The sequence below is a fragment of the Ahaetulla prasina genome, chromosome 5 (genome assembly GCF_028640845.1).
Source record: "Ahaetulla prasina isolate Xishuangbanna chromosome 5, ASM2864084v1, whole genome shotgun sequence".
Lineage (NCBI taxonomy): Eukaryota > Metazoa > Chordata > Lepidosauria > Squamata > Colubridae > Ahaetulla > Ahaetulla prasina.
In genome coordinates this window covers 14963780-14974804 of record NC_080543.1, presented here as the reverse complement: position 1 = coordinate 14974804, position 11025 = coordinate 14963780, and the positions used below count along the sequence as shown (strand labels likewise).

Below are 11025 nucleotides of genomic sequence, written 5' to 3'. Positions count from 1 at the left end.
GCGCAGAAGGCCGGGCGCATGCGTGGAAGTGGGAGCGCGCATGCTCACATTTTCGGTGTTGGGCGAACTGGTAGGTAAATTATGTGAATCCCACCTCTGGACCAGTACTATAAAGTAGGAATGTATTTACAAGAAAGAAAGGAAGGAAGAGTCAGCAAAAACCGTGTGTTTTTAATTGAAAACTGGTTTTAACGACCAACTTAGCAAATTTGGGTAGTTACAAACCTGTATACCTGTATGTTTCTTTTTTGTTTCTTTTTTTAATAGCAAAATAACAAGACAATATTGTCAACAAGAAAATAAACAACTTATGTGTTAGGCAACAGGGGATGAGATCCATTTCATTTCCGGAGATCATCTTCCCTTTTGCATAAGTTTGTTACAGGGTGAAATAATGGAAGAAACTTTTTCTTTTTCTTTTTTTAATGCCAACAGAAATGTCATTAGAAAACGTGATTGCATTTGCACAAGAAACCATTAAAAAAAACAATAACCAGGAAGCAGTTTCATAGAAACAGAAGTTAACCGAAAACGGCTGATCCAAATGAAAACTGAAGTCCCCTTCAGCAACTAAGACGTGATTTTCGTTTTATAAGAAATGTTTTAGATGATTAACCTGACACGGATGACTTTACACAAATGAAGACAAGTAACAAAAAATGCAAAGCGAACCTGATTGGCATTGAATATCTACAAAAGCCCAGTAATTTCAAAATTATTATATACATTATTTTATAAACCTTTTAACACCAAAAACGTACATCTTTTACAAACCAGCCTGCTTGCGACAGGTAAAATTTACACACACTTATTTTTTCTTATACAGTGCTTCAAGGAGAATTTAAGATTGGTTCCCCCCCCCCTCCCCAAATAAACTTCCTGAAAAAGCAGTTATCCTGGGTTTGAGAAATTGTTCTGGTAAGAATTCAATGATATGCTTAAGCTATGTTAAAGTGAGGCCTTGAATTCCCACGATCCAGTTCAATTATTCTCTTTAACACTGCCAGTGGTGAAGTTTGGTTATGGCCTGTAATACATTTGTAAATTATTGCTCTTTAAAAAAAAAAAAAGATGAAACGGTTACTTACATCCCACTGCCTCTCCTTTTCTCTCTAAATGAAATAAAATAAAAATGTACAGCGCTCTTCTGTTTGGTGCATAGCCTTGAAATAATGATCTTTCGTAGATAAACTTACTATGGATTTTACTATTGGAGAGATGCAATGAGCAAAAAAAGGAAACTGCCAAAATCCAATGTTTGCATAATCTTGAACAAATCTTTTTTCCACTCCCAAATTATATGGAATGACTTTGAAAGATGCAGTTCAGCTAAAACGGCCCATCAAAATTCTGGGAAGATTTCTCTGCGGCGATATCAAAATTATTTACCTTTTGCTTGTGAAAGACACGCTAAATAAAAGCAGTAAATCGCTTTGCTATCAACATTAGAATGTGGAAGTCAAAGAGTTTCCCTCATTTTGTATGCAACTGCAATGACAGGTCCTATCTGTGTGTACCAAGTATTTACATAACTAATACTGCCTCTGGGCAGTACTTCTTCAAGCGCGATATGGCTCACATGATATAGACATTCTTACCATCTCGTAAATAGGAAGCAAAGAGAAAATGCTGAGTCTGGGCCTTTTGGCTTGAGATATATAGCTTTATCATGTGGAATTATTATTATTATTTTTAGGAAAACACTTATTCCTGTGAACTTCAGCCTGCCATCTTGTGTACTACCGGTAGGAGGAATAAGACCCCTTTGCATAGAACAAAACCTGAGTCATATCAAAAGCAATGGAGCTGTCCATGGCTGCCTGGGGGCCAGTAGAGCATAGGGACATCAAGAAAAATTAAAGATAGTGGACGCTTCTAAGAGACTGAAGCGGTCATCTTTAATTTCCTGATTAACTCACCAAAGGCTACACATTAGTTAGAGTTAGATAGTTCTGAAATGTCCCAATTCTTGTTGCTGGAGAGGAGATATTTTTCTTAAATCTCTTCCAAATTAAACCAAATATGTATTCCCTGAAAAGCATCCTACTGAAAAAGTAAAAAAATAAAAATTGGCTACAGGGCTCTTTTCATTTATGATATGCTGAACTAGTTTATGTATAGGAGCAATCAGGAATATGTATTTCCCCATCTTTGAATCACTGAATCGGTTGTAATTATCCTATGTGTAGAGTGGCTGCGCGAAGACGATTTGAAGCCCCAGTTGGCTTCAATGCCATTTAATCATGTACGGCTTACTTACTACTAATCTTTTGCCCCATGTCATCAACACCAATTGACAAAGGAGTTGCTATTGGGATAAAGACAGGAAAAATCAGGGTGATTCATGGTAAAAAGAAAGTAAGGGGGGAAAAGAAAACATGTTGGCAGAGAAAGTGTGCATGCTTACTAATTGTGCTGAACTGCGGGTGCTTAAAAACATCTGGAGTCTGGCCAATATATTTAGCTCGCTTGTCTAAGATGCTTTTTACCTATGCAAAGCTAAAATTTAATAGCAGATTACCAGAGAATCTGAAAGTAAACCCAGTGGAATGTATCAATGGGCAATTCATTCTGAGATTAGTTAGCAATGCAGATTATGCTCCGGAATAAGTGGGACAACTACATTGGGGCAGTGAGCAGCCAGCTGCTGGAAGAGAGGTGGGGAAAGGAAGAAGAATAAAGTGATAACTGCATAGGATCTGGCTAGACAAGAAGAGCGTAACATTTAGGGGTTTCTCGTTCACACATGCAAGTTATCCAGGAGAAGAGTGGAAAACACCCCTTACTTTGAACTATCAAAGGTTTTCAGTTTATTCTTTTTTTACGGAAGACTACTAGAAAGTGGGGATGGGGGGAATGGTATCTCACTTAAGTTCAGGTATAGTAATAAATGTCCCCCCCCCCAAAAAAAAGTATTATTTGAAAAATCCTTTTAAAAGTCAGGAAGAATTACTTCATAATGACTTTGTGTGTGTGTGTGTGTTTGTGCATGTCTGTGCGGGGACAAATAAGTGCAACCGAACAATTGTCCAGAATTCAAATGTGTAGTAACTTTGGTATCCATTCAAAGCAACCCCAATGTATATAATAGCTATGAGCATGAGCAATTGGAGGAGATGTTGATTATGTCAACTCTTCTGTGTGTCTGTGTATGTGCGCGTGCACACACACACACACACACACCCCTCATTCATGGCCATGAGATGGTCAACCCACATATCAGCTAGTTTCTCTGTTGACTAAGCTCATTCAATTTCATACATTAGCATCCTCACCGTACACAAGGTTCAAGTACCATGTTTTCTTCATCCCAAAGCATTTCGAAAAGGGGTTCATAAAAGGCTGAAGAAGGGTTAACAAAAATGGATTATAAAAGAATGTCTACCATATTTGGAAGCAAAGCCCAAGAGGGGAAAAAAATTCACTGAACAGGAAGCACACGTTAAGTTAGTACTATTCAGAAAATTCATACCAGCAGTGTATTGTCTTGGCTCGAAAATGATTTTTTATACACGTTTTTCTAACCAGACCATTTCTTATAACATAACCCTTAGTTACAATATTCTTATAGCCTGAAACGGGAGTTGTAATCAACAGATTCATTCGATTTCCAACATAAAATTAAGATTTACAACGGGAGTTGTAATCAACAGATTCATTCGACTTCCAACATAAAATTTAGATAACCTTTGTAAAATAAAGCTGCTCCCTTGTTTATTGCATGGCCTTTGATTGAATCACTTGGCTTGATATGATCTATTAACCGGTATCTTCCAAGTCTGAAATAAGTGCTGATTAGCGTGAGGACACCAGAAATATTTAACTTATCAAACCAAGTAAAAACAAAATTTGTCACTTGGTGTAAAGAATTGTTAGAAAATCTATCTCAATTGGGGATGGAAGCACTCATTCAACGTAGTACTGATAAAGACAAGATATGATTGAGAATCGGGTGTTTGCAAAGGGGACGTGTGGTTTGCAAAAATCAAGAAGGCAACCTGTTGTGAGATGATCAAAGCCACATCTTTCGTGTGTCATTATGTGCAACACACACATGAAAAGTGAATGAGCCTTAAGTTACACTGGTTGCAGCCCCCATCTTGATTTTTTTGAACCCCCCCTCCTCCCACCCCCGCAGACGAAGCCCACGAAAGACCTGCCGGGACATCCGTAAACCATAATTCCCTTCCACCAGTAATCATTTATTTTCTCCTTTCAGTTGTGCTGGTAGGCTGGCATTTTCTTCTCCTGGCATTTTCTTCCATGCAAGATGGAAACTTGAATTCCAAGTGAGACAAAAGAATGTGGCAACAGTGTTCAAAACATGTGAAAAAGATCATCTGGCTGGGGGTTTCTTTTTCTCCCCCACACCTCTAAAATACATGGTGGTGATGGAGTCAACAGCTACAATGGCACTCTTTAAAGGTAAAAGGGGAAAGGACTACCTATGGATATTACTCGGCTAGTCATTACCGACTGTAGGGTAAATGGTAAATTTAAAGATAAATGGGGAAAACAATTGCTGTTGATGTATCCTAAGAATCAAGGCTCAGAAGAGGACAGGGAACCCAACAAATAAATTAAAAAATAAACAACTAATCCATCCACCAGGGCCATTCCATTTTTCTATTCCTGACCCATCCAAGGCTGCAGTGTCAGTCCTGAATTAAGGTCAGGGCAGGGGTGGGATTCTACTGGTTCGGACCGGATCGAGTGAACTGGTTCGCTCTGATGATCAGGTGGGCCCACCCGCCTCTGCGTTTTACTGACTTATATCTTCTCAGCTGATTCACGTGGCAAAGCGGATTGCCATACCTCAGCTGTGTTGCTCCCCCGCGGAAAATTAGCACAAGCGCGCAAAGCGCGTGATCACCGAACCGGTTGTTAAACCGGCAGGATCCCACCACTGGGTCAGAGTATATGGCATTGAAAGATGAATGAAATTTCTAGGTGTTAAATTTCACGTTGACACACTGTTGTTTATATGACAGCCAGCAAGACTGATGGCTCAGTGGCATACATTGTTGGATCAAGGAGACCATCTTAATAGCTACGATCTGCTTCATCCTGATGGCCAAGTAACTCTTAATTCCCTGTTTCTTTTAGAATTAGAGCTGTAGGCATGAGTTAGAACCACTCCTGATTGGACGTCCTCTTGGTGTCTTGGATTACAATACCCATTATTCATAGCCTGAATGACCAAGAAGCATGCTGATCAGCAATTATGGGAAGTGCAGCTTAATACTCTGGGAAAGTATCAAGCTGAGGACGATTGGCTTACGCTGTGTTTATGAGTGAGTGCATTCAACACAATCAGCCAACAAATGGGGCAATGTAGAAATACTACATTTAATGGACCAGCAATTCTGAATGAACTGATTTAGAAAGGTTTTAGGGAGGGAAATTACCAGCTATCCTTTCCTTTGATTAACCGATACAGGGTTTTAAATGGTTTAGAACGCAATGCTGCAAAATGGAAGGGTCAGTCTGCCATCAAACCATTTTCAGGAAATCTTTCTTTTGGCAATAAGCAGTAAATGCTAACTCCAAAGACTAATTAATGGATGAAACCTCGGGTACCGATTTTCCGAGACAACCTGCAGTTTTCACCCTGTAATGTGCATGCACAACGTCAATCTTCTTGGCAGGCTGAAAATGATGGGATCTCAACCTTGCACCAGATGTAGAACACTTACGACGCAAAAGAGAAGAGTTGTTGAGTTATGCTATGAACGGGACCAAACAACAGCAATGAAGTCCATGAACAACAGCTCCTTCACACTTGAGTCTGCTGATGGATCTCCACAAAAGGAATGTGAATCTGATGGTGATCGAGAGAGAAGTCCTCGATGCTTTCGTAGTCGCTCATGGCAATCTCAGAGTCATCGAAACCACAGCCCATCGAAACATCAGACGAGGATGCGTCCAGAGAATTGTGTAAAGCCAAGGGTTTCTTGGCCACACTGTTGCCAGTATTTGGTCCTGGGCCAACGCCAAAAGTACTAAATTCGTTCCCAGTCTGAGTCCCACCGTTGTCCATCTCGTTGGGGAACTGGTGAGGAGGGAGATATTGGCTCGGGTGAAACTGTGGCCGCCTCTGGCAGTCTGGGCTCAGCGTGCTGGCCATGGAGATTGGCTGGGAGGGCGGGAGGGCTTCGTAGTGGTCTGGGTAATCCTCTGGGAGGGGAGGGGGCAATTGGTCTTGGTTTAAAAACTCCTCCTCATGCGGTGGAGGATAGTCACTATCAATATCGTAACCACCAAGGTAGTAATCCGTCTCAAGCTCCCTGGTGCTCCCATGATGAGCTGAGCTGCCATCGGCTGCCTCGTAGTGGGGCACCTCCTCAATGTCAGATAAACGCGCACTCGGCATCCAGTCAGAAGTGTCCCAATGATAAGCTGTAGAGGGAAACAAACACTACGTTGGAAAAAAAAACATGGCATAATCTTTAAGGGAAATGCAACAAGTCCCACATGCATAGGAGACCTTATGCCAGGGGTGTCAAACTCGATTTCATTGAGGGCCGCATCAGGGTTGTGTCTGACCGCAGGGGGCTCGGGTGGGCATGGTCAGTTTGACATCACTTGTGTTGGGGGCGCTTGTGGTGGCCAGAGCGCTCTGTCAGTAAAAACGCCGTTTTCAGCTGCGGCGGCCTCCTGCAACCGTCTCCCAACGAAAGCGCGCCCCTTCCGAGCTCCGTATTTGCTGGCAGAGGCACTGTCAGGGCCAGCCCTTCACTGTTTCCAGGGTGGTCCTGTGGGCCAGATCTAAGCACCTCATGGGCCAGATCCGGCCTTGAGTTTGACACCCCTGCTTTATGCAATGAAGTCGCTTAAGCAAATAATCAGCATGCATCTTAATTTTTTTATTTTTTGGTTTCTGTGAAACATCAGCCAAGCATGCTTTGACCCAAATGAAGGGAAGCGACCTAATGTCGCAGCAGTAACTGACGCAACGCCACCATCTCTAAAGTAAAGAAACATTTTAAAAAAATCAAAGCAAAGGAAGTAAGAAATCAAACTTGCTGAACGTGTAAAACTGCTCGCGGAAATGCAGGCAATTGGTGATTTAGGTAGTAAAGTGTATAAAACACAGACATTAGAAAAGTCAACATGCTCTTGCAATTGTGTTCATTTCCAGGTTCTCGGGAAAAGGGAAAAAAGAAATCGCACAGGCAAACGAAGTAACAGGCAGAAAAGTAAAATAATAATTAAAAAATAAAAAAGGACTAGCAAAACCCTGAAATAAAAAAGAAAGCCATTCCTGTGGTTTTCTGCAGGACCAAAATCTATCTCGCAACATGCTGTAACATGCACAATCTAGATAAAAAATAAAGCCCAAGTCACTGAGGCCAAATAAAGTGTATTAGTAGCATTTCGAAACTCCCATCATCAAGGCCACCCTTTTCCAAACATTACAGCAGGCAGATGCAAAGTCACCTCTATTGCAGTTCTGTCCTTCATCCATACCAGAGACTGTTAAATATAAAGTGAAGAAACAAAAACAAACACTGGAAATTCTCAAGTCTGCAACCAGCAGAGTTAAACCGAGCAGCGCAACACGTCTTTAACACCATGCTATATGCTTCTTTAAATGCGTCTGATGTAAAATATGATTAAAAAGTACTTTTAAGCCATGCTTCAATGAAAGGTTAAAACGTTATTCTGCTTTTCGCTTAATCAAACCTTACGGAAGCACAAATGGGAACAGCGTTTTTACACCAATGGATAGAATGGATGACTTTTAATTATCTGAAGCAGACATGCAAAACTGACTTTGGATTTAACACAAAAGTCAATACGCTTTTCGTTTCTTTTTGTTTAAAAAAAAGACTGTGATGTATTTCTTTCTTGCTCACTGTGAAACAGAAAAAAAAAATTAAGAATCTACCATGTTCAGGGCCGGTTCAAACAAATCTGGGCCCAAGTACGCTCAGATACCACGGTGAGGGGCACGGTATAACAACCTGAACAGAACAGAATAAAAAAGCAGTCAATTGGGCCACTAGAACCACATAGCACAGAATCCGTCTCTATCTTTCCATCTGGGAAATGAGAAACTGGCTAAGAAGGGGCAAAGGAAGCCTTCTCTGCTCTGATTTTAGTTCCCCCATTTTAAGTCATCTCCCAGGAGGCTGTGAGTTCGATCCTAGGTAGAGGCAGATATTTCTCTCTCTGGGCACAATGAGAATATAACTGCTTGGATTTTGGCGCGTTCCGCGGAGCCCCCCGGGATGTGTCGAGTCGCCGCGATGTCATCCACGCTGAACAAAACTCCGCATTGGTGACAGGAAGGGCATCTGACCATTAAAACGCTCTGCTAGCTCTATTCAGTTGCCCAGACTCCACCCCACAAGGGATTATGGGGTCATTAAAAGATGATGAATGATTTCAAGTCATCTCCTTAATCTTCTCACTTGGTACTGAGAACATCAAAGTTAGGAAAATATTTGAGAGTTGGAAGCTGGTTCTTCAGGAGGCCCAGGGTTACCGTGGGGGTAGTGATGCAAAATTAATGGACAATCTCCCCTGTGTGGATGGATGCAGGATCTTCTGTTGCAACGATTTGGGACTGACACACCAATTTTCAGATGCCTTTTAAGGTCAAAACGATGGACAATTTGGTTGGTCAACCACAGAAGGGGCTGCAGAAATGGGGGCTTGAAGGCCACAAGCTGTGCGTTCCCTGACCAATATGTGGTCTCCAAGCTTTCAAAGTTGACCTTGATTCCAAGCCACCATAAGAAACGGCAAAACGTTTTCTATACTGTCGGATTTTCTGAACTACGACCTAGTCTGCAAACATTTAGTAGCCTGTGCTGCAGGGATGTTAAGTGTATTCTACTACCCAGCTATTGAGATGTCATTGAAGGAACAGAAAAAGTGGCCGGTAATAACAGACACTGAAAATTCAAGTGAGGAAAATAATGTATCTAATAGGACTCTGGTTATTCTGATGAAATAGGGTTTGCCTGCTTTTAAATACAAGTGCTAGAGACATGTTACAAACACATCAGGTTAATGTTGAGAAAGAATATAAGTCTTTCTCTCAGAAATGCAAATTGTGCGATCGCTGTGCAACGGATTAGCGAAACACACGATCTCGGTGCAATCTTAACGGGTGGGCTTTTGGGAGACCTCGTTATTTTTAGGATGCATTTTGTAGTGACTTTAATTAATAGACGAGCAAAACTGACTTTGGATTTAACATAGAAATCGATACACAAAAATGGCGTTGTTGGGGTTTTGCCTTGTTTTTTAATCGGGCAGGTTCTGCTTCAATCAAAAAAGCAGAACTCGAACATGTCAAAACTGGTACCAGAAAGGGCTCAGTCCCCTTCCAGATTTCTATCAGGAGTAGGATTTTGACACTATTCTCTATGTAAAGGTAAATGTTTCCCCGTCCAATCATTTTCAAGACTAAAGGGTGCTGTGCTCATCTCTGTTTCTTAGCCGAGGGAGCCAGCATTGTCCGAAGACATTTGCATGATTATGTGGCCAACACTAAGGCACAGAGAACACCTTTCCACTGAAGTGGTACCTATTTTTATACTCGCATTTGCATGCTTTCAAACTGCTAGGTGGGCAGGACCTGGAGCAAGTAACGGGAGCTCACCCTGTTGTGCAGCACTCGGGTCTCGAACCCGATCTGTCAGCTTTCCGGGTGACCAGCTCAGCGTCTTATTCTCTATGGCCATGCCTGAAATTGTGCAAGAAGGTACTCAGTGTAGCAAGTTCCATATTGCATGGTTGGGTCGCTATTGTGGAAGAGTTGCAAGTGTTAAGTGTTACAGTTGCATGTGGTAAGTGTTGAAAACTTGCAAGACCACAGCAGGGCTTTATTTTTTGGGAGGGGTGAGGGGAAGCAGCTTTCAGGGTTGCGTTGGATTGGATAAATGTGATATTTTTCCAAGCATTTTCTGAACACACTGTATGTTTTATGGCGATAAATAAACCAGGCTAGCAGAAGGCAAAAGACTTTCTCTCCTAATAGTGGTTGCAGCTCAGGTAGCGCTGTCTGAACCGGCCCTGACTATACAAAAACAAAAAAAAAGCACATATTCAAACATTCTTTTGATCAGGTGCAAGGAGCTTTTGTGTGTCACTCGTTGCAGTCTGGTTCTCCCCAATCTGGCACCCTCTAGATGTGTAGGAAGGGTAATGTTTTTTTTAGTTTAAGGCCATGCCAACATGGACTTTGGAGAGTTTTAGAGGCTCACACCATCTGAAAGATGCCAGGTTGGGCAAGTCACGGTTATCTTTACACAACACAGCAGAACTCCACTAACCTCTTAACTTGCCGGCTCTGCAAGATACAACAACTTACTTTCCCTTCCTGGGTTGAAGCACAAGAATCCCACAGGTAAGGTCATATACATTTCTGAATGGAAATATTCATTTGTTTGGTTACTTTGGCTACTTCCAAGTACTGTAAAACTTTTCACATCAGTGCCACTAAAGTGTTGCGGCCCATCGGCTGCCACTCACTCCAGCAGCCAAATCAGAGGAGGAGGCGTGGGAGTCAGGACCAGCATCAAGGCAACCTGAGAGCTCTGAGGGGGAAGAGGAAATGCAGCTGGCAGAGAGAGAAAGAGACAGAGGCAGAGCTTGGGCCATCTGTCAGCCCTCAGATGGAAGTCAACAGCCCCCAGGTCTGGAGGTAGATGATGAGGAAGAGGAGGAACAGCTGGATGCGCAGAAGGCAGAGGAGAGGAGAGCAGTGGAAATCTATGGGCCGGTCCTTGGGATGGAAGAGCCACTGCTGCTAGCGAAGCCCCACCCAGCTCTGAGGATAAAAGGCAGGTGGCAGAGATGAATAGATGTGGCCGACAACTATTCTTCTCCCTGCCAGATATATCTGCTGTCTGGGTAGGTATACTAATATGGGGAATGTTTGGAATTACAGTTCTCTCATTCCCTGATTCTGGTGATGATGGTTAGGAATTTAGTTTCAAAATATTAAGAAAGGAACCGGGCTAGAAAAGGCTGCTCTTAAGTTTCAGATCAAGATATTCCCATGCTTTC

General features: G+C 42.2%; 1 protein-coding gene across 1 annotated transcript in view; it reads right to left on the bottom strand.

Moving 5' to 3' along the window:
* Nucleotides 1-438: 438 nt before the first annotated feature.
* The window catches only part of FAT3 (FAT atypical cadherin 3), a 662194-nt gene continuing 651607 nt past the window's right edge, over nt 439-11025 (bottom strand). The window contains exons 27-28 of the mRNA XM_058185941.1: nt 7441-7476; nt 439-6399 (exon numbers count right to left, since the gene is read on the bottom strand). Coding sequence (XP_058041924.1) covers nt 5777-6399; nt 7441-7476 — 659 coding nt within the window. The 3' untranslated portion in view covers nt 439-5776. The remainder of the gene's footprint in view (nt 6400-7440; nt 7477-11025) is intronic.